The sequence below is a fragment of the Rhipicephalus microplus genome, chromosome 8, assembly GCF_043290135.1.
Source record: "Rhipicephalus microplus isolate Deutch F79 chromosome 8, USDA_Rmic, whole genome shotgun sequence".
Classification (NCBI taxonomy): domain Eukaryota; kingdom Metazoa; phylum Arthropoda; class Arachnida; order Ixodida; family Ixodidae; genus Rhipicephalus; species Rhipicephalus microplus.
Window position 1 is genome coordinate 57,324,541 of NC_134707.1, and position 26,156 is coordinate 57,350,696.

The 26,156-nt window shown below is 46.0% G+C and overlaps 1 protein-coding gene across 2 annotated transcripts in view; it reads right to left on the reverse strand.

Annotated features, from left to right (window-relative positions):
* The window catches only part of LOC142769057 (chromatin-remodeling ATPase INO80-like), a 126,138-nt gene that overhangs the window by 97,928 nt on the left and 2,054 nt on the right, over positions 1-26,156 (reverse strand). For both annotated transcript variants that reach the window (XM_075871893.1, XM_075871892.1), the window contains exons 2-14: positions 23,767-24,242; positions 22,904-23,030; positions 20,598-20,653; positions 19,715-19,921; positions 18,056-18,109; positions 15,745-15,993; positions 13,587-13,731; positions 12,739-12,806; positions 11,258-11,330; positions 10,120-10,220; positions 7,550-7,663; positions 6,013-6,108; positions 4,777-4,982 (exon numbers count right to left, since the gene is read on the reverse strand). In XM_075871893.1, coding sequence (XP_075728008.1) covers positions 4,777-4,982; positions 6,013-6,108; positions 7,550-7,663; positions 10,120-10,220; positions 11,258-11,330; positions 12,739-12,806; positions 13,587-13,731; positions 15,745-15,993; positions 18,056-18,109; positions 19,715-19,921; positions 20,598-20,653; positions 22,904-23,030; positions 23,767-24,234 — 1,964 coding nt within the window. In that variant the 5' untranslated portion in view covers positions 24,235-24,242. The remainder of the gene's footprint in view (positions 1-4,776; positions 4,983-6,012; positions 6,109-7,549; positions 7,664-10,119; positions 10,221-11,257; positions 11,331-12,738; positions 12,807-13,586; positions 13,732-15,744; positions 15,994-18,055; positions 18,110-19,714; positions 19,922-20,597; positions 20,654-22,903; positions 23,031-23,766; positions 24,243-26,156) is intronic.

A 26,156-nucleotide genomic window follows, 5' to 3' on the forward strand; every position in this document is an offset into this window, starting at 1 on the left:
AGCTCCGATTTGCTCTGGGAACACTCCAAACCCGCTTCTGACACGTGCTGAACGACTACGTCGGTTGCTCTTTGAAGAGTCTCCTCGATTTGACCATCGGATCCCACCGTCGTCCAGAGCGTGATGTCATCTGCGTAGAGGGTGTATCGCAGGCCGGGTATCGTGTCAAGTTTGGGAGGTAGTGACCTCATAGCGAGGTTGAAAAGGAAAGGGGACAAAACAGCTCCCTGCGGGGTGCCGCGATCACCGAGTGTGATGAGCTTAGAACGAAGGTCACCCACTGAGAGTTCAACCGTTCGATTAGATAAGAAAGCACGGACGTAGTTAAATATGCGTTCCCCGGATCGTAGTTCGGACAGACTGCCTAAAATGGCACTATGCTTCACGTTGTCAAATGCTTTGTGAAGGTCCAGACCGAGCAAAGCCTTGGTACTAGTGCCACTCTCAGGTCGTAGGAGATCGTGATGCAACTGGATGAGCGCATCCTGAGTGGATAGATGGGCCCTGAAGCCCAGCATTGTGGGGGGAAGTAGGCGGTGCTCTTCCGCGAAATTTTGCAAGCGACAGAGGACAACATGCTCCATTAGTTTGCCCAGGCAGGAGGTCAACGAGATTGGACGAAGATTCTCCAGGTCGAGTTTCTTGCCCGGTTTCGGTATAAACGCGACCCTTGCGTGTTTCCATTCTGATGGCAAATGGCCGGACCTCCAGCACTCATTCATATATTCAGTAATGGCCCCTACCGACTTTGGATCGAGGTTGCGCAGCGTCTTATTTGTCACCCCGTCAGGACCGGGTGCCGATGTTGTACGCAGTTTATGTAGCGCTATGCAAACCTCACTTTCCGAAATGTCGGCATCCAACTGTTCGTTGGCTGTTCCAGTGTATTCAGGCAACTGCTCTGTGCTGTTCTGTTTCTGAGATGTGTTGATGTAGCGGGTGATGAGCTCCTCCAGCAGCTCTTCGTTGGTGCCCGGGTATTGATGGACAATTCGCGCGAGCTGTTTGCGTGCGGCCGACTTGGAGCTACCAGGGTCCAGCAGGTGTCGCAGAAGATGCCACGTTTTCTTGCAGCCCATCTGGCCATTGAGGCTGCCGCAAAGTTGGCCCCACTGTTGGCGTGTTAGCACAGCGGTGTGGGCTTCTAATTCACGTTCGAGCCTCGAGATGCGGCGGCGGAGCCTTGTGTTGTGACGTTGGCGCCGCCACCTACGCATGAGGCTTTCATGCGCCTCCCACATATGTAGAAGGCGTGAATCTGTTGATGGCTGTTCCGGAGTTACGTCTGCTTGGTATGTTGTAGCGTCCACATCTCGACTCAAAGAAAGTATCCATTCGTTCAAGTCCAATACCGAATCGGGTGCCGTTTCTTTGCGCAGTTGGCGGAATTTATCCCAGTCTGTAATGCGAGCTGTGGCTCGTTTTTTTACATTGCTTGTGGTTAACTCAATGGTTACCGCTAGAATGAAATGGTCACTTCCTACGGTGTGACCTGTGTTTTGCCAACGGGCACCCTCCGTGTTTTTGCAAAGGGAGAGGTCTGGGGTAGTATCTCGACATACGCTGTTCCCGATTCGCGTCGATTGCTCCGGATCATTGAGGATACTGAAACCTAGGTCGTGTATGATGCTCCATAATCGGCGACCCTTGGGGTTGGATTTCGGGTATCCCCATTCGGGATGTTTTGCGTTAAAATCGCCTAGTACGAGCAGCTTTGCATCCTTCGCCAGATTTGTTGCTTTCCGAAAGATGTAAGGTAGATCCGCAGCTGTATCTCTTGGAGGGCTGTATATATTTAAAATGAAGAGTGGCTTGTCTCCTCGTCTTTTTGGTATAATTTCCACCAGTGTGTGATGAATACTCGTACCCTCAATTTCATGTTGAATGGCTGTGACATTCTTGTGTACTAAGATGGCAGTGTGGCATTGTGCGCTCGCGGATATGTCTATTTTCTGATTATATGATGCGTATCCGGGCAGTTGAGCGGCAGTGTTCGTTTCTTGTAAAACTATGATGTCCGGCGAACATTCCCCATTTGGTGCATGGTTTTGAATATGCTGGATATGTTGCTGCAGATGGCCCTTCTTATTGCGGAAGCTCCTGCAGTTCCACTGCCAGACGGTGAGCGTGTGGAGAGCCGCCATGACTATGTTATTGGCGTAGGGGCCGGTGTTTGCCGGCTATTGGATGGTGTGCGGTGGATGGCCAACTGCACACTGAAGTCAGCCAGTGCAGCTTCGGTCGAGCTCTTTAACACGGCGAATGAGGTGGTTGTTTCCCGGATGGTTTGGTGGATCGCATTAAAGCGCGTTTCTATTTCAGCGTTCAGATCGGATTTCAGCGTTGAGATGGCTGCCGTGACTGCCGTCGTTACTTTTGTAGTGATGTCGGCGTCTGCGTGGAGTGAAGCTGTGGGTGTAGCTGCCTTGCGTTTATTAGCGTTCTGAAGTTGAGGAACTGGCGATAACGCCGGGTTTGGTGCCAGGGGGTTCGGATGTGCGTCTTGTGTTTCGGATGATGTGGGTGTAGTTTGTTTGTCGATACTGAGTGCTCTATCTATTTTGGCTTCTAGAGACTGGATGTAGCTAGTCAATTTAGCTATCTGGGACTGCTGGGCCGAGATTTGAGCCTTAAGGGCAGAATTCTCCTTTGCCAACTCCCTCACCTGTGAATCGGAAAATAGTAGTGATGCCGGGGCGCCCCGCTGCCAGGCCACCGACTTGGACGCTTCTCCGGGACCTCGACTGGATGAACGAGACACCGATGGGCTGCGCCTGGCTGATTTGGACCTTGAGTGAGATGAGGGCCTGCTGTCTCGTCGTTGGGCTGAGCGTGACCTCGGGCGCCTGCTGTGGGATCGACACCTGCTGCCACGTCGTTTAGCTGAACGAGACCCTGAGCGCCGGGTGTGGGATGGGGACCTGCTCTCTCGGCGCTGCTGCTGGTTGCTGCTGTTCCCGAGTGGTGGGAGAGATGCAGAATGGTCTCGAGATGATGGGGAGCGTCTGCTGGAGGAGCCACTGTGAGATGGGTTGCGATGGATGTTCGACGAAGGTTCTTGCGCTTCTTGCTTCGATTGCGGGGTGGGTGGCGCCTTCTTGATAAAGCGATACTTGCAGTTTGAGCTGCCGGTGTTGTGTGCACCATTGCAGACGATGCAGCGTGGCGTGCATGCGGGTGTTTCGCCCTGTCCTGGTGTGGGGTGTTCCTCTCCGCAACGGCGGCACCGCTGCTTACGTGGCATCGGGCAAACATCCGTGCGGTGACCAACCTTGCGGCAGTTAAAACACGATTCCACCCTGTTGTAGAACGGGTACAGCCTGATGTCGGTTCCGTGGTAGAATATCCACTTTGGAAGGTTTGGCGTCATTAGTGCAACCACGACGTGCCTAGTTTGGCCCAAGCGTCTTCCACTCACGATAGGAATGGTGGGGTTGCTGGCTTGTAGGTCTGCCAAAATCTCTTCGTCTGAGAAGTCATCGTATGCATGGAACATGATGCCTCGTATGGCGTCGTCTGGAGGGGGGGCGTAGACATGGAGCTCGATAGTAGCAGCGCCGATGGTAATCGACTTCACTCGAAGGTAGGCTTGGGCGCGTTGCGAGTCGATCACGCTCAAGGTAAAGGTATTATTGGTGGGGTGCGTCCGAAGGCGATCCCGACTTGCTGGTGGCTGATCTGGCAGTGAAGCTGCCTTGAGCAGGGCGTCGTGCAATTGCCACGGCGGCACTTTCGTCAAGTCGATGGGCGTTCTTGGACGTCCTACTATATGAATGGAGTCTTGCGGCAATCGGGGGAGTGGTGCCCGCCGACGTAACCGAGGCGGACGTGACTTGACCTGGGGTTGGCGTTCCGGCACAGCGGCGCGGGCATTCTCCGACGTACACGGTTGAAGAACGGGCTTGCCTTGGTTTTGAAGTTCCCGTCGGCGTCGTTCCTGGGCACGATAGCCGGGCGATTGCCAGGAATCGTCGGACCACTCCTCTTCAGAGATGGTATGACCTTCTACGACGCACTCCATTCCGGTGGGCGGCTGGGCACGACGATGTGAGTAGCGTGAGACGCTGCACCAGGCTTAGGCAAGGAGCCGGACGCGCGCTGAGCCAGCTAGGCTCAGGGCGGCGAGCGGCGTTGGTCGGGTCAGCAGATGCTCCTGGGAGAATCTTGATAAATCCAGTGCAGAGAGTGATATCCCTCTGCATTCGAGAATCCCAAGAAAGACTATCTTCTTTAAAAATTGTCGTGACAGTACTCCTTTAACTTCTGTATGCACAGAACTCCATTCTTGGCTGGAAACAGCTTTATTAAAAAAAAGTGCAAAATCTTTTGCAGAAAATGATTTTCTCGAAAGAAACAAAAAAGTGCCAAAAAAGATATGAGGTGGTCAGCTGAGGTGACCACCATGCAGTAAGGGTCTACTGGTCACTTTCGGTGAAAGTCTATCGTCCCTAGCATTAACTACTCACACAATATGCTCTCCTGTGCTATTAGCATAATAATAACAGCACATACTTTTATATCTATAAAGGTATCTCGGGACCACAGTCTAGTGCACCTGGAGGACAATGGCAGCCGGAAGGAAGCAAACGTAACATGTCGCATTGAAGCCCAAACGAAGTAGGGTCATCTCTGTCAGATTGCCGAAAGCTTTAAAATGAGCGCCATTTAACATCTGACGTGAGGGCGTACGTGTTCCAAGAGAAAAAAAATGAAAAAAGGTGGTTACCCGGGGTGACCACCGTACTGGAAAGAGTTAAGCGAGAGGGGCTACTTCACCTGGAGGTGCTCTTGATGGCCTGTGCCTCGTCGAGCACCATGTACTGCCAGTGGATGCGCTGGAAGTACTTAACGTCCTGCACCACCAGCTGGTACGAGGTGACCACCACGTGGAACGAGGCGCGCTCCCCACCCAGCTGGTGCATGCCATTCCAGAACTGGCGCAGCACCTTGCGGTCGCTCGTGTTGCCCCAGTACGGCACCACCTGGTGAGACAGACGACGACGAGGCAGTTTCCTTCTTTGAAACACTGGTGAAACAGAGTTAGCTACAAGAGTCGGTATACTAAAGGCTCGTTACTTTGAATTTCAAAGGACTGCTCAGCGCGCTCATCTGAATTAGCTGCGTTGCAGCCAAGTATACTTCAATAACGGGATCTTGAAGTCATTGAGGAATGGTGGCAAGGATCAGACAACCGGTCCGAATATCCAACTTTTTAATTATCAATCTCTTAGTATATTTTCACAGAAAAAGTTAATGGGCAAACAACAAAACCGAGTGAAAGAAGAAGACAATGCCATACAGCCTTGTGGTAGTGACAGGGGAAAAAAAATGCAGAAGTCAATCGTGAGGCCACATTCTGAGACAATCGCTGTTGGAGGTATCACCGCCACGTTTATTTCAGTTAGCACTGATTGCCTAATTGAGGAATGGCTAACGAGTAGTTACTTTCACTCACTAGACACTAAAGATTTTGGGCCAGAGTGACACTATTGCAGAGTGACAGAGTGACACTGCCACAGAATAACATGCAGAGAGACACTGTCGCCAAGCATAATCAGCTTAGAGCCCAGTAAACATCGAACTCGCATTTGGGCAGACTTGTGCTCAGTGAAAAAAAAGTAACACCGCACAATGATTGTGGCATGTGCGGTTGTCAGTAATCTGATCTTCGGTGAAACGTACAGACATTAATACACACATAATCCTGCATTCTGGTGTTACCGCTCGGCTACAGTACACATGCGAACGCAAGTGCCATTTATGCATACAGGTGCAGCTCGCACCAGGTGATGAACACCGGTGGCAGTTTCAGCAGGTGACTCCCACTCATAATGAAGGCAAATAATTTGTTATATGTAGGTTATCATATGCATGTTAGAATGTGCACCTATAATGGTGAGGTTGATAACAGCAGATTTTTCAAAGCATGGTTTAACAGTCTACATGAACAGGTTGTATAGCTTTCGCCTCCCTCTAAAAGGTTACCAAGGTGGTGCCGACCGTACCACTTACCCTGAACCTGGGAACAAACTTGGTCAGTTCCTGCTGCCAATTGTGCAACGTAGACGCTGGGGCAATGACTAGGAATGGACCCCAGATGTTCTGAACCTGCGGGGCAGTAAGCAGTCGAAATTAATCAAACTAAAACTCAACGTGCCAAAACTGCGACCCAGTTTGGGAGGCACCCGGTAGAGGGGGAGTACAAAACGAGCTCACTGGAGTACTTTTGCATTTTTGTACTTCGAGATTCTATTCTGTATGATTCTGCTTGCTGTAGTTATGAACATGCAACACTATAATAAAAGTGATTGATTGATTCCTTTTAAAGGAGTACTGACATCAAATTTACTCATGTCAAGATTTTTACGTCAACAAGTGGCTATCGACCCCCTAGTAGCGATTCGCGGCCTAAAACGCATCTGAGGTAACGCATCTGAGGTACGAATGAATATCTGTAATATTGATTAATAGATCCGCAACGACCGTGGTTCAAAATGGGTCAAAAGCCCACCAAATTTTAGTGCTGTTAGCCCTACCTCGCGACCACGTCGAGGCCGCTGTGCAGCTAATGCCACTTCCACAAAAAATGGTGACATCACGCACACTGGCATTTCCTCTGCTAGGAGCGCACGTGCAGTCATTCCAGCTGTGTCTCTGATGATGTAGACTAAAGCCCCTCCATGCGTTTTCCGTCGGCTAGGTTAGTAGAGCCTACTCGTTCTTCCCCTCTCCCTTTAGCCTCAGCTCGAGAAGGGGCCTCGTACTGCCAGTGAAACCCAACATGTTCGCCAACAGGGATTTACCCTCTAGCAGCTCGGCACAAAGTGAAGCGAGCGAATGCGACTGTTCTTCACAGGCCTCCAGTCGTTCTGTCCATTGGCACATACGAAGTCAACCCACTGGCTGCGTTGAGGTTTGTGGCTTGGAAAGGCATCAAACACGCCGCAACTTACGCACCTTGACGTGCAGGTTCTCACTTTGCAGTGATTCCCCGACATTCTGGCACGTATTGTCACTCTGAATGATCGTACTCACGCTCTGAAGCACAGGTCAAATCAGTCGATGCGATACGATGAATCACACGCACGCTTCAACACAGCAAGGAGAGCTTGGCTGGGAGTCGGCTCCAAACACACTTAGATCGTCGACGTCATTGTTACCAGCGTATCGTCACTAAGGATGGTATTTGTGGAATGTATCACACCGAACACGTAGCACTAGTGTCGACGTCACACGGCAGTCTATCTTCCGTTTTTTCTCCTTAGCTTTTCTATGCTGTTTGACATCGAATTAAAATAACTTCCACGCGACGGATGCTATTCAAATTTGGCCAAGAAGACCTATGCATACCAAGCGATCGAATGATGGGCTCATCTCGGTCTTGAAACTTGATGTCAGTGATCCTTTAACACAGGGCAATTAAGGAGTACCAACCAGCTTGGACACATATGTTGTTAACCACAGAAAGAGAGAGGATCAACCCTATTTGTGAAAACGAAGAAAATAAAATGTAGCAAAAGGGCGATAATATGCAGACAAAAGAACTAACCTCCGCCAGTGCGGCTAGGAATGCGATGGTTTGTACAGTCTTGCCAAGGCCCATCTCGTCGGCAAGGATCCCGTTGATGCCCTTGTCGTAGAGGCTGTACAGCCAGTTCATGCCCTGTTCATGTGGCCGAAGGGGAAGACGCCAGTACACTTGGTGAGTGGTTTCGCGCACAAAAAACAAAGACTTCAATCAACTAAGCTATCCAGCTTAATAGTAACATGACAAAGCAAGGCACAAGCTACGAGACATTACAGGAAGCTGTCACATTAAGTCATAATTATCATCAGCCTGACTATGCAAAAACCTCTCCCATGTTCCAACAATCAAGCCAATCATGTACGTACTTTCTGCTGCTACGTTATACCTGTAAATTTTTTAATCTCATTTGCTCACCTAATTTTCTGTCTCCCCTTGGCACATTTGCCTTCTCTTTGAATCGAGGCAGCTACCGTTAATGACCAGCCATTATCTTGCCAAGGCGCTACATGCCATTCCTTCTTCCCGATTTCCGCTAAGATGCCCTTAACACCGGTTAGTTTCGCGACCCACTCTGCTCTCTTCTAGTCCTTCTTGCCGCGAAAGAAAAACGATAGGTGCAACCTCAAGGAGACCAGCAGAGAGTGGATATAGGTATATACAAGTGTTTTTTAAATCAGCCTTATTAGAATAATACTGAAGCCTGGCGTGAAACTTCGAACTTTCTAGTCTCCTGCCCAACAGCTGCGTTCGAAGAACCACTACACTCATTACTCAGATGAGAGGTTGTCAAGCAATGTTGCAATACAAGTTAATTACAGTGTAGACCACTTATAACGTAACCGCTTATAGTGCAGAACCACTTACAATGCAGTCTTTTTCTACTCCCGTTAACCCTTCCATAGAATCCCATGTATATGCATACCGCTTATTGTGCAGTCCCCCAAGATGAAAGACCAGTTGTAATGCGGTTGCCGAAAATTGTTTGTGACAAACGCGTTAGCGATTAGCGCTGGGTGCTTCGCTGGGGAGCGAGCGTTATGGAGGAGGAGGGGACACGAAGTGAATGAACGAAGGGCAGAGAGAAGAAAAAGAAAATGAAGAAAAAAGACTGTGGGACGCTGCACGGGCTCGCCGAATGAGGGAGGAGGACGGTTTCCTCGGTGACCGACAAGCCTTTGCACCGGCGCCGACACGGCTACAGCGTACTACGTCGCTAGCGCAGCTTCGGCCGCGCACCGCTCAACGTGGCACGTGCGATCCCGTCTTTACAACTACATGCGCTTAAGGGTTTCCTGTCGGGGTAGAAGTCGTCGTTATTGCGCTTGCAACAAATATCACCTTTGCTTCATTGTCCGTAAATTGAAAACCTTTTACAGTTTTATGACTGAAAACCTTTTAGTTTTATGACGCGAGCTTTCACTTTTGGTGCCAGTGCGCTGTCGTGCGTAAGCTTGGCGAGCTGTTGACCGTCGTCGCTGATCTCCCGGCCGCGAACGCTAACTTCGTATCACACACGTGGTTCTTGGTTCACTGTTAGTGCGATCTTCTTGACGCCGAATACTCATGTTTTTGACAAGCTTTCCGCGACAACATACCAAACGGCAAGCTAGGCCTAATCGGTGTAGGTTGCGCTTCGATCGGTAGCGGTCGCGTGAATCTAAGTTGCAGTTTGGTACCGAGTCAACAGAACTCTTTGCGGTGGCCGCACGTTACAGGAAGGGATACATATCATTAAATGAAAATGAGGGCGGCACGTGTAGAGCTCAAATAGTGGTTGAATTTAAATTTAAAATGTTAAATTCTTTCAACATTCAAAAGCATAAATGTTAGCAAGCATGCATTCCATGTTTCGATTCTCGGACACGCGAAGCTGCATGCTCAACACGTTTTGCACAAGTTCGGGCCTCCCGCAACTTACGTTATAAGTGGTCTGTTCTGTATTTCTGTTAAAACTGAAAGGACTCTACACAGATGAAAACAGCACAGCATAAGAGTAGTGACATTTTGGCTTCCTTCAGGAAGCCTTGCCAATGATTAGTATTGAGCTTGTCAATAGATTAGCAAACAAGTTGATCACTGGTTAATGAACATTTTGATAATGAATAATGAATAAATTAGATCAACTTGATCAGAAGGTAGTCAGCAGATAAGTAAACAAATTTGTGGACAGGACGACAGGATAGCACTAAGGTCAATGCACAAGTTAGTCCAAAAACCAATCAGTCAATACACTCAAACCTCCTTATAACAAATTTGCACCTTACACGAAGTCAAGTTCGTTGTACCCAGAAATCTGTAATAAAAGTATACCCTTAACACTGTACCTATTAGAAGACTATTCTTCACATACTTCGTTATAACCATTATTCTGTTATATTTGGGTTCGTTATAGTGACGTTTAAGTGTAGTGCACAGGGTAAGTGTGGGGCGTCGTGCAGAGCTTGCCAACATTTCCTGAAACACTAGGCAAAATGTCACCAAATGCAGCATTGCATCAATTAGCCAAGATAAAGCTTACAAATAGAAAATCAACTCTTGTTTATAACACGCAGTTAACGCAGTGTGGACACCAGGGCATTCTCCGAGGATACCTTGAGTTGATAACTCTTCAGTTTTCCTTCGAACATGCGCGGCTGCGAGAGGTCTTCCGTTGTCAGGTTCGGGTCGGCCGTCACTCTGAAGTCATCGTTTACTGCAAACGAAGAATGCGGACAACTGTTCTTTCTTCACGAATGCAACAAACACTACAGCATAAAATGTAACCTTGGCATGGAGCACAACTGTCCCTCTGAACGAAAAACTTTAATAAGTTATCAAAAAGGGCATGGTAGCGTGGACATCCACTTTTCCCACGACTGTGCGTGTCAACGACATTGAATAGATTTAGATCGACGAATTATGCTCTCAGGACTCAATCTGCACTAATTCCACCCCAATAGGTGTACATTCAAATAGAAGAACAAGTAAAGACCAAATGTTCGTCTTTAAATTTGGCCTCGAAATCTCTCTCTGTGAGGTCAAGGATTTCTCAGTGAATTTATCGTACTGCGACGACACCAGCTAACCGAGATTTCCTGAGACTAAGGCATTATTTCTATGGCCCCGTTAAAAGGCTTTTTCATTATGACCAATTAGAAAATACTACTATGTAGAACGTAGTCGATAATGCCAAAATGTAATGTCATGTTGCATGATGCGTGAATTTTACTGTCGTGTCTCCATCAGCATTTTCGATTTGCTAGTTTTCTCGCTTATTAAGCTCTTGTTCAAGCAAGCGGTGTGATCTTGAGACTGTGAAAAACTTCAAGAAAGTAATATACTAATTTGAAAAGAAATCGCTTTCCTATTCAGTGTCCCTTAATGTCCAAAGTACCTGAACTTTCCTAAATTTCCAAGGCATTTCATCCCGGGTCGAATTCACCAATAGCAAATGAATTTACATAAGTAAGCCACCATGCAAAATTCTGTTGAGTGATCGAGATGAAAAGCTCTGCACAGATGCTAATCGATCAATGAAATTGATTTTGGCCTCAGTTTACATGCTGGATGGCTAACTTTGGGCCAAATACTACATATGTAGCTGGACATACAAACTACACACTTTGTGCTTAACATGAAGCTTGTACTTTGACATATGTAGCTTGATGCATACAGCTTCATAAACTGGCCATTCAGCCATGAGAGTAATGATACGTTTGAGCAAAATCTAGAACAGCGACACAAACTCACAATCGTTCTGCGTCGACGCTCCCTTCTTCGTCGGCGTCTTCAGACACTTGACTTCTGCATCGAATCCTTCAGTCTGCAAAGCGGTACAGTGGCATTGTCATCAGTGTCAAAAAAAATATTTGCTCCGTCATAACAAGGATCCAAACAGGCATATCAATCAATCCATCACATCCTATACTTCGTTGTGACCTGTTTCATTGCAACAAGGTTTCATGTATACGCATACTACTACAAAGTATACCTTCCGATTGTGTTTGAAAGTGAGAAAAGTCATTTTCTGGCAAACAAATCCAGAGCTTTACCTTGTCTAGGCAATGGAAAGTTGATGAGTAACCCACACTGTTTTGCATAGAGGGGAAAAAAATTCAGATATTAATCTCAGTTTGCCTTATCACCTAGCAAAGCCATCATTAGTCATAGCACGTTTCCTGTGTTGATCAAAGACTACCTGCCGTAAACAGTGGCGCAAATACTTGGGCAGATATTGCTCCGTTAATCTAACTTCATTTAACCCTTGCACTGCATGTAGCACAAAACAATTTTAATTTTTTTTTTGTTCTTTTTCTATAACTGTATTCTTTGTCAGTCCGCTTTTTCTTGTTTATATCTACCTTTCTTTTAAATCCATTCGTGCGCTCTTCATTATTATGCGGGGTTCTAAGTTTCGAAACCACAACAGAATTGTGAGAGACTCTGTAATCATTTTGGCCAGATATTTGGTGTCTTTTAGCGCACACTGACATTACACAGTACGCGGGCCTCTACTGTATCGCTTTCATCGAAATGTTACCGCTGCAACCGGGTTCGAACCCGCGACCTCCGGGTCAGCAGCTTAGCACCATAACATCTCTTCTACCGGGGCTTACTCACGCACTCATCTTTCAATGCCTTCAAGTTAAATACTGTTAAGATAATAATTAGCAATATAAACAACAAAAACAAGCTTCCTTATTTGAATTGGTACTTAGAGTCAAGATTACAGCTCGTTTCCATTTTGAAACATTTACGAAGATTACAAGTTCTGGAGTACTTCTCTTGTATTGTCTCTCAAAACCCATTTTCTTTTGGGTAGCAAATAGGACTGGTCAGTACAGATCCATCACACAACCAAATGAACATACAGACTGCTCTCTTAAAAAGCCAGAGAGCTAATTTGACGATCGCAATGAAAACTTTTTCCACATAGCCTGCTTGTCACAACAAAACTTATGGTTCTATGTCCCAAAACCATGAAATGATTAGGAATGCCTTAGTGATGGGGCTTTGGAAATTTTTATAATCTGGTGTTCTTTAATGTGCACCTTAATTAAAGCACGCAGGCCTTCAGCACTGTGCCTCCATCGAAATGCTGCCTTCACAGCCGGGACAATCTCTTGACCTTTGTTCCATAACCACTGGAATACCATGGCAGCGTGACATTACCTGTATCGGAATAGCAAGCACAAGCTTTGACTAAATGCGGCAATGATTCGACTGCTTACCTTAGCCTGGTGCGCCCTGTACGCTTCCTCTGCATTGTGCAGAGCCTGCGCCTTCACGGCCTCCTTATCTGCAAGCGGCAAGAAGCGACGCGAGTTAGCCGGTCGAGAATGCGGGAAAAATAGTAATTATCGACAGTGACATGATAAAGCAAATGAAAGGATCTTAAAAGGGATACTCAACATATTTTCGACGTCAAGATTTTCAGCTAAAATGAAGTACTTAAATCATTTCGGGCAGAAAGTACAGAAAGATAAGTAATCTAATGCATTGTTCACAAATTGCTGGGTCTAGCGACCGTGCTGTGATCTAAAACAGGCATGCGAACAATGCGAGCTGTCGTCCGCGTCTCTCAGCCAGCTGATCTCCCGCTACAATTTCCGGTATGACCACAAACAGCATCCTCAGTGAACAATCCTCCGGCTTGGGGTAAAGCATCAGTACTGTAGTGGAAGTAGGAGAGTGGGATGAAAGGAGAGGTGGAGCAAGGGAAGGGGACAAACTTGAAACATGGGCTTTCTGCACGCACCTCGGCGACTGCGACGTCACAACTCCCGCCCGCGTGCAGCTGCCGCGCTCTGACAATCCATCATAAATACAGCCAACCGTTTAAAAATGGGTGAAACGAACCCTGCTTATCGGAACAATCTTATCTTCCGAGTAACTTTCGATGTTTTTATCAGCTTTTCCAATTTCTGCAATTTCTGTTCAGTATCCCTTCAAACAGACCCTGCATGGCCAGAAAACGCTGCCTAGCGGTGCTGCCTGCTCCCAACTTACGTTGTAAACGGTTTATGTCGTAACAGCAAATCAGGAGCCAATGTTGTGAAACCAAGTCTTCAGAACTCACCGTAATCATCGTCCTCTGCATCTAGCAGCGAGCTGGAACGGGAACACGACGCCGACTCGTCGAGGTTCTGAAGAATCTCGTCCTGACGGGGATCAGGGTCCCCGCCAGATATCTTGCGGCTCATGAAATGCGCATACAGCTCCGTCTGCAATAAACCAGGATTGATTGGTTGTGTTGAACATCTAAGAACAGTGCGGCAGCTATAGAAACATACTGAGTTCGGGCGAGGTAGAAGTGAGGTCAAATTCGGTTGCCCGCAGATTCATTTCAAACACAACAATACCTTACCGATGAAATATGCAGGCAAGAAAACATATATCTATACGAAATTGTTAAAAGCACTTTGGTTGTTTGCCATTTTTCATTGAAAGATCAGTTCTTTAGATCTTTGCTCAACTCACACGAGCTTTATAAGTTGGATACATTTGAGTACAAAAGGACGAGACAAGACGACAAACAAGCGGTCGTCCTTTTGCGCTCATATCTACACACGAATGCGCCCAACACAACATGTTATTAAGCACTTTACCTTAGCTTCATCCAAAATCAGTGGTCATCGATGCTGATTTGTGACAAGACTATTGGCAGCAACTTCATCTTTGGGCCCTGATTTCCAATTTGCTACAAGGCAATACACTCATACGTCGTTACAACAAGTTGCTGTTTGCATCAAGACAAGTTCGTTACATCCTAAAATTCGTTCTAAAAGGTTTGTTCCTAACGCTATAATAATTGCAAGACTGTTCTTCATTTACTTCGTTAGAACCAATATTTCGTCCATTCGGGTTGGTTATATCGAGGTTTCAGTGTACACAATAAACTATGGTCAGAGAGACGTGGAAGACCAACGCCTAATGACGAGTTACAACTACTGCTTTATAAAGATAAGTATCGAGGTTTTACATCCCACGATCCCATCTCGATATAGCGAAGGGCTCCGAAAATTTCGACCGCCTGGGGTTCCTCAGCGTACACCTATATCCAAGCACATCCGCCTCCACGAAAATGCGGCTGCGGCGGCTGGGATTCGATCCCGCGGCCTTTGGGTCAGCAGCTGAGCACTACAACCACAAAACACCCGCGGCGGGTGCTTCATAAAGAATTTCTATCAAAGCTGCAGTTTAGTCTTCGGTTTGTTGAATGACAACAGTGTTACTGGCCCCAGATTTTTGTACAGGTCATTACGAAAGCAAGTGTTGTGAAGAAGTTCCCTATAATAAAATACTAGCGTCTGCAAATATTTGATGTTACGAATACTTTTCTAATAGTGTTTGCTATTAGATTCAATTTGCACTGTAATTCTTAATATTTAAACTATTCGAACTTCCCTAAGACCAATGCTGTGAGCATTCAATTGAAAGTGACCCTTACAGATCTTCAACATCATTGACCTCATCCCATTCTCGTATTGCGGCAAAGCTGCCTTTCAGCGTGCGCTGCGGTAGCAAACGTATTGATTCGAGAAAACGCTGGTTCCAACACGGGTATGATAGATGAAAATGCAGGGGCTCAATAAATACTGTTCTCCACCTGCTATTCAGGCAGGATGTCCGAAAAATCCGACGCCGAAGATTTTTAGCAATCAATATAATTTCAAACGTTCTTGTATGTTGACATAACGAGGCAGATTTGGAACTTCTAACTTGAAGGTAGCCCAACCTCATCAGCCACATCAATTGGGCTTCCCCAGAAGTTGAAGAGAGCAGCAGAGACCGATAAAATATCATTTTGCCTTTCACGTGAGAAGTGTTGTCGGCAACACTATGGCTGCACTGAATCGTGCACTAAAACAATTCAGCCTCTGCATTGCCTCCGTCTTGATAAGGCAACTACCAATGACAACCCCACCAGTGCTTCATCAGCCTGGCGTAAACAGAAACTTTCAGGCTGCGGTATCTCGTAGGATTATGCTTAAAAATCTGTCCCCCTCCCCCCAACTTTTCTTTTCACAATATCACTTTGAACTACAGTTAAACCTCTTTATAAGAGGCATGCTCCGGGCAGCAATTCTTGTCTTTTATATGAGATCTCTCTTATAAGCAGGGTATCTTATCTCGTATGTATTTCCTTATCAACCCGTATTTTACTGTGGGCACGCTGGTGTCCCTTTTACCCATTTTTCTCTTATGTCAGTGCCTCTTATAAAGCCCCCGCTCACCTGAGTGATGAGGAAGTTGAGCTTGCGCTGCTGCCTCTTGGCCTCACGCAGCTCGATGTCCATGCGCAGCTGCTCTTGAGCCTCGCGCTCGGCACGCTTGCGGTGCTCCTTCTCAACCTTCTCGTAGCGCTTCCAGTAGAGGGCCATCTCGCGGGCAAGCCGGCGGCCACGGCCCCCGGCCACGTCCCGGCCAGTCTTTTGGGAGCCCAGCGCCGAGCGCCGCACCTCCCGCTGGCACGCCACTGCCAGCTGGAGCGATTCGAAAAGAAACGCGAAAAGTGAGGTTACTGTACAATCTCGGTTAGCGAAAACAACCTAAACAGAACTGGCAGATCAGCTATACTCTGAGCTAATTATAACGAAGTTGCATCTGAAACTGAAATAGCTTCATCAAAATTTGTTATAAAGGTGTATTCTCAACAGTATACTTATTGCAAGGCTATTCTTCATTTACTTTCTTATAACCAGTATTTCATTATATCTGTCTTCGCTTTCTCGAGGTTTGAGTGTACCTCTATTCTGGTTTGCTGAGCATTCAGATACGGTTGATAATAATAACAATTCTTGCAACAGCTGTTATTTTCTTCCAACAGCTGCACAGTTTGGTAATTTGTAATCTTTCCTTACTCTGAAAATTTGAATATTTGTAAGCAAGCAATATATCAGATATTGAATTGTATGATCCCCTTACTAGGCTTCTGAAAATATTCAAATGCTTTGTATATTCGAACAAATATTACAAAATTCAAATTCACTACAATTAGTATTGCAGTTATGAAAATTTTAGAAATATTTGAGATGAACGAATAAGTGAATATTATGCCATGTGTACTACCCCTGTGAAGGTGGTTTCACTGCAATAAAATAGCGATAAGCTGCGAAAACAGCTATCCAAAATAAATCTACACTGCCTCGAAGCCCCACTTCAAGGTTAAATGAACCTATTACACTCCCATCGGTTCATCATTTCTTTAGTTTAAGAGCTTGTTGTATCAGCTAGCGTATACAGTCGAACCCCAGTACAACAAAAGTGACAGGGGCGCAGAAAAAATGTCATTGTAACGAAATTTTAAAAAATCATAGCTGACCTAAACTTGCAAAACAGAGGAACCTTTATTCCTAAAATTAAAAAAGTGCCGGCCGCTCTTATTCTTTCCCAGCAGCATCATAATGCCATTCTCTCACATGCATAGCAACATCCCGCTGAAAAGCAGGCTGGAACAATGGCCACAGCGGCATTTGTGAACGAACCTAACAGTTGTACTAAGCACGCCAACACCAGTCGCACTCTAACGTCACAAGGCATCCGACAATGCAGAGACAGAGGCGCGTTATCGCGGAGCGGTGATTTATGCTATTCGTATCCTCTACTAGTCACGGCTGGCTGATTTTGTTGATAGCGTGGACGAACAGCCGCTCTGACCAGTGACCTCACTGACCAAGCGACCTGACTGGCAACGGAAAAGGCATCATGGGAAAGTACGAACGCGACTAAGCTTGAGCTTCTGATTGCCTGCGGCTCAGAAGCAAGCTAGTGGCAAAAGCAGGGCAGTACCATTGCCATCGCTATCGAGAAATGGCAGCCCCCATAATTGGTCAACACCGGTACAGTGAACAGCGGCTGTTTCTAGTGATGCCAACGTGCGCTCTAGACCTTGTATATGCATTTCTATGTTCTGAAAATGCATCAAAATATCTGAACCTGGATTTCCATCGTCCCAATTTCGATGTACTGCAATGTCGGAATAAAAAGTGTTTGTTGTGGCGGGAGTATTTATGCATCGATTCTTGTGAACTGCTGACAAGGAAACTAGACTTTTCGTTGCTGCGGGAATTTCGTGGAAGCAACGTTTGTTGTAGCGGCATTCAACTGTAGACAATTTTAAAACATATTTTATAGGTTACATAACTTTAAATCCTGCTACTATTCAAAGTTGTTTCCACTTCCTTTGAACTAAAATAATGGTATTTTCGCAGGCCTTGTTTCAATTTTTTTTTTAATATTGTGCATGTAGGTTAGGTCATGATTATGGTCATTTTTCTTTATACTTTTGTGATACTAAGCACCATTTGAATTGTATTCAAAATTATTTAACCAAAATAACTTAGAACTCCCCATTCACACAAGCCTATCAAAATCGTATGAACGGTGTTCTACGGTGCTCGTTTCCCAGAGTAATGCATTCAAGGCCCTTACGATGTTCCAAAAACTAACAATTTACTAAAAAAAATCCGACAGATGCCCCACTCGTTTCACTATTTTCTGATGGCAATTGCGAATTTTAAAAAGAAATAAGCAGGAGACACTAACCTTTTTTGCATTCGTCAGCATCTCCTTGTGGACATTCGCTTTCTGCTTCTGCGCCTGAAAGCAAAACGAGCAAATGTGAGCGCTCGGTCAGCAGCCCCGCGCATGAAGAAGGGAAACACAAATGCGTAGAAACCGTACGTCAGCAATCAAATGTGGAGCGTTAGTAACTCACACTCACTCGAGCAATATATTCTGCTCTTAGGGCTCACTGCTACTCGGATTCGCCATTTTCTTCCGTTGGACTCGCTCGAAATCACACTCACTAAACTTTTCCTGAAACGGACTTGGTCGGACTCATCAAATTCACTAAAATAGTAATCGGACACGCTCAGACTCACGCCCCGATCGGCGTCCCGAGCGACTCCAAGTGAGTCGACTCGCAAGCGAGCTTGCCGACCTATTATTAATGTTCTAGCTATTACGGCTAGAACAACCCAGAATGTACGAAAGTGGGTGAGATCTTACATCATTAATGGCAAAACCTAAATACATTTCTGTAGCAAGCTTTCTTTAGGTCTCGTTTCTCGTTTTATGTGCAGAGCGACCCACCGCAAGGCCACTCACCACACCTTCCGAATGCGCACAGACCCACGAGTGGGTCACACTTGTGGGTCATGGTCATCTAGACCCAGAAAAAATTTCTTCAGCTTATCTATAACCTCTTGATGCAGGAATCATACCTATGCGTCCGTGTTTAATGGAGTTATCACATCGGCAAGCAGACGCACGATCACAACAATGCGGATGCATATTAGAAGCACAGCCCGTGACCCACGTCAAAGTGAAGATGTTAATGCAATTTTTCAGGCTTGTGCAAACATTCGAATATGCCAACAAATATTAGTGCATTTTAATTCGCTTAAATTCAAATTTAAAATACTAAAAATTACGAAGTATTCAAAATAAACAAATAGATGCATCTAATTCCACATGTAACCTCCTGTAAAGATGGTTTCACTGCTATAAGAGACTGTTGAGCCGTGAAAGCATGTACCTACTACATATTAATTCGCATGTATTCTTCAGTAAAGATGGTTTCACTGCAACAAAAAAATGTTACAGTAAAAACACTTATCCTGAAGAATTTTGCACTGGTGCAAAGCCCCACTTCAAGGCTAAGTGAACATATTAGCTTCACATTGATTAATTCAAAGTTTACAAGCTTGTTATTCTGGCTCATATGCTCTAGGTGAAATCATTTTAATACACATCATATTTTACAGGTTATCACTAGCATTCTACTGAAAGTCAAATCCTGCCATCATTAAAAATTGCTTCTACTTACATTGAAATAAAAAAATGGCATTTGCCCAGGTCTTGTTTCAACATTAAAAAAAAATATATTGTGCAAGTTAATTAAATTATGACCAATATGCCCATTTTTCTTTATATGTGATATATACTATTGAAATTCGATTCGAGATTATTAGAACAAAATCATTATTCGCTTCGAATTCCCTTCAAACCTAAAATTCACTATTTGCACAAGCCTACGATTTTTGGTGCCAGAAAGCACCCTCCCCCATCTAGACGTACCAACACAAAACTCGGTGTGTTATGATGAGAGAGCCAAGTCCATAAAACTACTACTGCCGACTAACTTGTCAAACAAAACAAACTATCGCACGTGCAGCCCGCGTTGACGAACCAAGAACTCACCCTGGCAATCTCCTTCTTGGACAGGGCCACCCAGAGGCGTCGTCGCTTCAGGTTCATAGAAGCCTCAATGGCCGCGGCGCTCTTCTTGCGGCCGTGGGACCGCGATGCCCCTCCGGACATGTGGTTGGGGCCCGGCCCATCCCCATACATGCTGTCCGGGCTGCGGCGCGAGTCGTCTAGGCTGGCGGCCTCCCCCTCAGAGTTGTCCTACGAGAACAGATAAGGACAAGAAAATTAAGGATATCTCTGCATGCCAACTGGTTACCACAAAGAAAAAGAAATAAAAGAACGGGGGAAAAAAATAAATTCTGCGGTACCAGGTGCCCCAACCGTGCTACGCTTATCGTGGCGTGATGCAGTGGAGAAGACTCCCAAATAAATTTGATTGCTTGAAGCTACTTACTGTGCACCAAAATGTAAGTTTAGGAACGTTTTCACACGCTAGCGGCGCCAGAATGCAGCCACAAGGGCTGGAAATCAAACCTGCACACTAATAAGCAGCATAATCACTTCTGGGACTTGTTAGCGTGAGGCGAGATGAACGAACTTTATTCGGACTGGCACTTTGAGGCGCAAGCGGGCCTACGCTGTGCTAGGCCCGCCCGCTTGGCACAGCCCAGAGTCTTGCACCTAAGACTAGGAACATGGGCCTCTTATCACTTCGCCATCACAGCCACGATTCGATCCCACAACCTTTTGGGCATCATTTAAGCTTTGGTCATCATTTAGGCTATCTCAACTACTAGGCCACTGTACGGCGCTCTTCTAGATATGATGCGAACCGATGGCGTGTCCATTACTCATCTTCTCCCTGTAGACCAATGCAGCCGTCCTCCGCTGCCCAAGAACATCCTCGCGAGTGCTGTCAATAAATTGTGCTCACCTGGTTAAACGAGTCGTCATCATAATCAGGCTCCATCTTGATCCTTTTTAGCTTGGCTGCACAAGAAAGAAGACCCAAGAGAAAAGAACTGAGTTCCTACTTTCAAGAAATTGGCCCCGTATCTGCACGCTTCACTGCAAATGTCGAGAGACTAGTCTTGCATGTGGAGAGAGTGAACAAAACGTTCATTTTATGTTCTGCACGAAAATATCGGTGAATTGCATTCCGGAAGCGCAGCGTTAGAGAGCCTCGATCCGTGCGGCAGAGGCAAACGAGCGCATCGAGGCACGTTAGACCTGTGCGCTATCTGGCAGTTATCTTCGAAAATGAAGGAAGGCGTACGCGCCTGTTTCGGAGGCAATGAGGTGTACAACGCAAAGCGACGGGCAGACGCCACCATCGTGTCGTCTTAGCAAAACGTTGGAAACGCTCTCCTTTTCGAGCATCGACTTGCACTGTCAGCGTAACGCGATTAACGCAATGGTCCTTAAAATTACTTACGTATGCCTTCTCTAGTATAAAAGCACACATACAAAACATGAATGTGTTCTTATGGTGCCTATGATATGCGCAATAACTGATATTTAATTGACAATTGCACAAGTATGAATGCTGAAACCTGAGCAATATTGGTGGGCGCTGCGGATGGGGTTGGCCGTTAGGCGTATCTCTTGGTGCTGTTTGAAGTATCGTTACGATGGATAAACAGACAAATGTACAGACAGACACAGACCAAAATTTTTGCGTTGAAGTTATTGACTTTAAAATGAAGCATTTTAGTTCACTCTTCAGAATGCCAGTCGTCCCCCCTTCCCCCCCCCCCCCGCTTTTTTTTTTAGTAGGCTTGTCAAACATTGTGCAAGCTAATTAAGTCAATCCAAACATGCCTGTTTTCCTTATAATATACGATACATATATATATATCTTATTGGATTGGAAAATATTCAACCAAAATCAATCTCTATTAGCTTTGAATTCGCTTCTTATCTAAAATTCACTATTCACACATCACACGGAACTCCTGCAGTGGCATGCGTCATGCCATACAACTGTGATGGCTTCTATCTTGCTTCAGAGAGACAAAGTGAAACCATGAATCAATTTAAATCGATAACTAATTCTTCAACACTCTATTGCAGGCCTATTTCTCAGAATCGCCACTCGTTCGCCCAACATGAGAGGTAACGAGTTAAGGCTCAGATGATGATGAGTGAGTGACACCTGAAGCGCGGGCGCGTCGAAACGATGCTGACTGGACCTAAAGCGGCTCTTCTCCCTTCGTGTTCCCACTTGATGCCAATTGGTTTCGTATGTCTACGAACTACAGAGACAGTTCTTCCAACACAAACTCTTAATGAGCCGTACGGGCTTCTTTCTGGAATTCATACTGCTGGCTACTTATGAAATAAACCGTGTGTGTAACCATACAAACGATTCTAGAGGGTCTTGTTCTCAAAAGACACTCGACACCAGAATTGAAACTTCAAGATCTTTGTGTTGTTTTATTGTCCTGTATACAAGGGCACTTCTTAACGATTATTAATGCTGGACATAAGGTTTAAAAGATTTTAAGTTAAGAGAGAGAGCTCAACTGAACTGGCCACGCTTCGCGACATTGCCACAGGTACCCACAACGACTCATTAAAAAAAAACACTATGCCTTTCTTTTAAAGGGGCCCTGCAAAACTGTTTGAGCATGATCAGAAAACCTTGCTGATCGGCAGTAGATGCTCCCGAGAGCACGGGAGCCAAATATTATAGCGCAGCATGCAGCATGGAATTCACAATAAATTATCAAGGTTAGCCAAAGGAAAGCCAAGTTGCTTTCTCTTTTCTCGACAAATCACGGAAGGCGCTCGAAAATCACTCTTAAAAAGCCCATCTATCAGGAATTGGACGATTTAAACGTGGCACACTCGGTCATTACAGGGTTCGCGGTGAGAGGATGCGACTTGTCCACGCGTGCGCATGCTATCGCACTGGAAACGTTGCGTATTAGAAGAAAGAAAAAAGTGCTCGAGGTCACGAGGCGCGCGACGCATTTTCTTTGCCCCTGCCAACGCTCCCTGCTTAGCTTCTAGCGCTTTTGTCGGGACGAGAGAATACGATTGTTGTGTGCGACAAATCTTTGTCACTCCACTCGTACTGGACGGATTTATAAGCATTTTTGCGCCGTTGAATTCGTGACGCGATAAGTTCTTTCAGTAAATCCATTCCATGGTTAATTGAACAAGTGTTTCAGAGCTCGTGGGCGTTAAACAAGGAAATGCCGCTAGCATGGCAACGCAACAGTGGCGCCCCCTCACCCTTCTTGCGCTCCATGGCCCTCTTCTCTTTGGCCTTCTTCTTGTTGCCCAGGAAGGCCTTCTGGTGCTCGGGAAACGGGTCGTGCTGGGAAAGCATGCCCACTCCGTAGTACTGGTACTGCCGCAACTGGACATGAGGAAAGACAGAGCAAGAAGGTCGTCATGCAGGATACTCACTTATTACGAAAAAAAAAAAAGAAGGCGATGCCCGCAGGCAGGGACACAAAAAGAGGGAATTGTGAACGACCTTCCAGAGTAAACAAAAGTTCTTTAGAGCGAAGCAACACGCGAACAAATAAAAAAATTGCCACCCGCATTTCCCCACGAGGGCAATTCGAGTAAATGCGTTGCAGAGTGGTGGGGGTATCACATGAATGTTGCGTAAGTGGGTACAGTTTGAGAATGCATAATTGTTATTACGTCTGTATTAAACGAAGAAGAACCGTCGCCTTCAACGTCAAGCGAAAGCCAAGACGCCCTTGAATGAATTCCGAAGGCCCGATCCAGTGCCTACATATATGGGATGGTTAGTGAACAGTTGTGCAGCACAAGCAGTCAGTTTTAACTGGCAGACGCTGCCTGCAGTGGCCTTGCGAGGCGAGAAAGTGGGGGGAGCAACAGTTGGCACGAGATGCGAGCATGCACATTAGGGGTATAGACACCACAGCTGATGCCAGATTCGCAGAGAAATGGGATTGTAGCAAAATGACAAAATTGAACCAACAATGATTGCTTGGACAACTGCCATAAGATTCTGCATCAACTTTTTAAATTTTGCTATTTGCCTAAAGCCAGACTATTTTCTTTTCTATGCAACATTGTGTAGCTAGGGCTTGCAAAAATTTGGCGAGCAAGGCACTCACCTCGGGGTCTGCATTGAGCTCAGCCCTGGCAATCTGGTGCAGCTTGTGGAGGCGCAGCCAGTCCTGGAGGTCATCCTCGGTGGGCGAGTTGTCTTCCTCCGAGGACGACGTGTCGCTGAGCAGCACGTTCTTGAGCCAGCGCCGGCTCTTCTTGACGCTGTCAAAGTTGTACATCTTCATCTTCTCGGCACGCCGGTCCGTCTCCGAGTGGGTGGTGCTCTCGCCGCCGTTGAGAACGTCGCCGTCCTCGTCGATGTCCGACAAGCTCTCGGCCTCGGTCTCCTGGGCGTCGTCATTGAGGGGCGTCGAGAAGTAGTTGTGAATGAAGTTGATAAAGTTGTCGAGCTTGACGGCCCGCTCGATGCGCTGCAGGTGCAGCGGCTTGGCCAACGCGGGCGGCTGGTCGTCCGCGGCGGATGTCGATGGCTCGTCCCCTCCGCCGCCTCCAGCTGCACGGCTAGTGGCCATGGCTGAGCCTGCGGGGAAACCCAGGACATCCCCAGCGCTTTAATAAATGCCTGTGCTTTCCATGCCAAGACCGCAAATGCGGCAACAAGACATTCTGTAGTGGCAAATCTAAGATTACTTCTGATCAGCCAGTGTTCTCTTATGTGCAGCTCTAAAGCCGAGCATACGGGAGTTTTTACGTTTCACCCCAAAAAAAACCCACCTACTGCGATAAGCTGCTGAACCTGCACTACCATCCAAAGGATGCTGATAAGTATATATCTAACTTCTAAGGCGAGCACTTATATATCCAGAAATTTTCAAGAATTGTTTGTTGTCAAGTCATCAAGTTCTCACTTCTCTATATGAACAAGGTAAGAGATGAGTAAAGCGTCAACGCATCGAAGTAGCATACGACAAAAAAACAGCTTTGTTATAAGCATATTCTTCATACTGCGATGACGGCAACACCATTTCTATTAACTCTGATATACCTCCGTTCTTTGCATCAATTTTGTCCACTACATGTTTCCCTGAACCATAGTGGCCAGAAGCTGAGAAAAGGCAAAGTGGAATACTAAACATGTTGTTTTATTCATCATTGCCCAAAATGATCACACATCAAATTTTCTGCGCTGTTATCATCAAAGACAAATATTATCCGACTTGGTCAATGCAAAGGTGGTGGCCCCACCTGATCAGATAGATCAGATAAATCGATTCATCAGCAGTTTCGCACTTTTCATGTGCTAGTATCGTAGAGGTAGGAGAGTTCGAGCTATCGACACAATAGGTGTTTTCATAAGGATAACATGTGTCCGTCCCACCTTTTCAGTGGTCTTATCATTGAAAACAAACGGTATCTGACTTGGCTGCACCTCATATTATGCCCGATCACATAAAGATGGGAGAGACTGAGTTATCGACACAGCAGGTGTTCGCGCACGGTTAACGTGTGTCCTTCCCACCTTTTCTGTGCTCTAATTGTTAAAAACAGATAAGATCCGACTTGGTTCGCACAAAGATACTGTATTGTGAAATAGTGCAAAAAAATGCGAGGACACAGCAAGAAGACAACGCAGGTGCTTCATGCTGTTTCCTCCTGTTTTATGTGTTATTTGGCAATGCATTACCAACTATGTTGGCTTTCTGTACTACTTCAAAGATACTGGTCACACCACATTTTATGCCTATGTCACAAGACGAAGGCAAAAGTGTTACGCAGCTCTACATATGATGTCCACTACAGCAAAAGAGCCTCTCCCATTAATCTTGCATCAGCGCATGCCTTTCGCAATCCCTCTCACACCGCGTTCCTGTTGATAGTGGTGTAACACCAAGAAACAATGTAATAAATTAAATGTTCAATGCTCTTATGGTATTACGAGACTCGGCTAACTTTAGAGCTGAGAATATTTTATGCGTGGGTTTCAGTGCTGTCACATCGGGCTCGAAACCTTGCCGTTGTGTACCTTAAACAATAAAGGAACAGTGCTACGGCATACCCATGGAAATGGTTGGGTTGGTGCATTCGATGCTTCATGCCCTCATCAACTCGTGTTGTGACGCAGAAAAAAAGAGAAAAATTTGTTTAACAACCCAAGACGGCGACCCTTGTGTGTATCAAATATAAGGCCGTCTTCAGGTGCTCCCTTTCTCATCCGCTGTTTGACACAAATGCACGAAAGAATGCTTCCATCCCCAACCTCCCAGTATCTTTGCTGACCACATATATCGTGCAGATACGACCCACCATAAGCGTCTGCTCACAAGACTCGTAAAACGGCAAGACGGGCAAGGAAAAACCGATTTCGTGATCAGTCTTTAAAGGACAGCTTTTTTTGTATTTTTCTTTGTTGACCTTTTTAGTCAGTTACATGCGCACAGCGACAATACCACCTTCAAGCGACGGCACAGTTTCAACTGCTGCAGATCACTAGTTC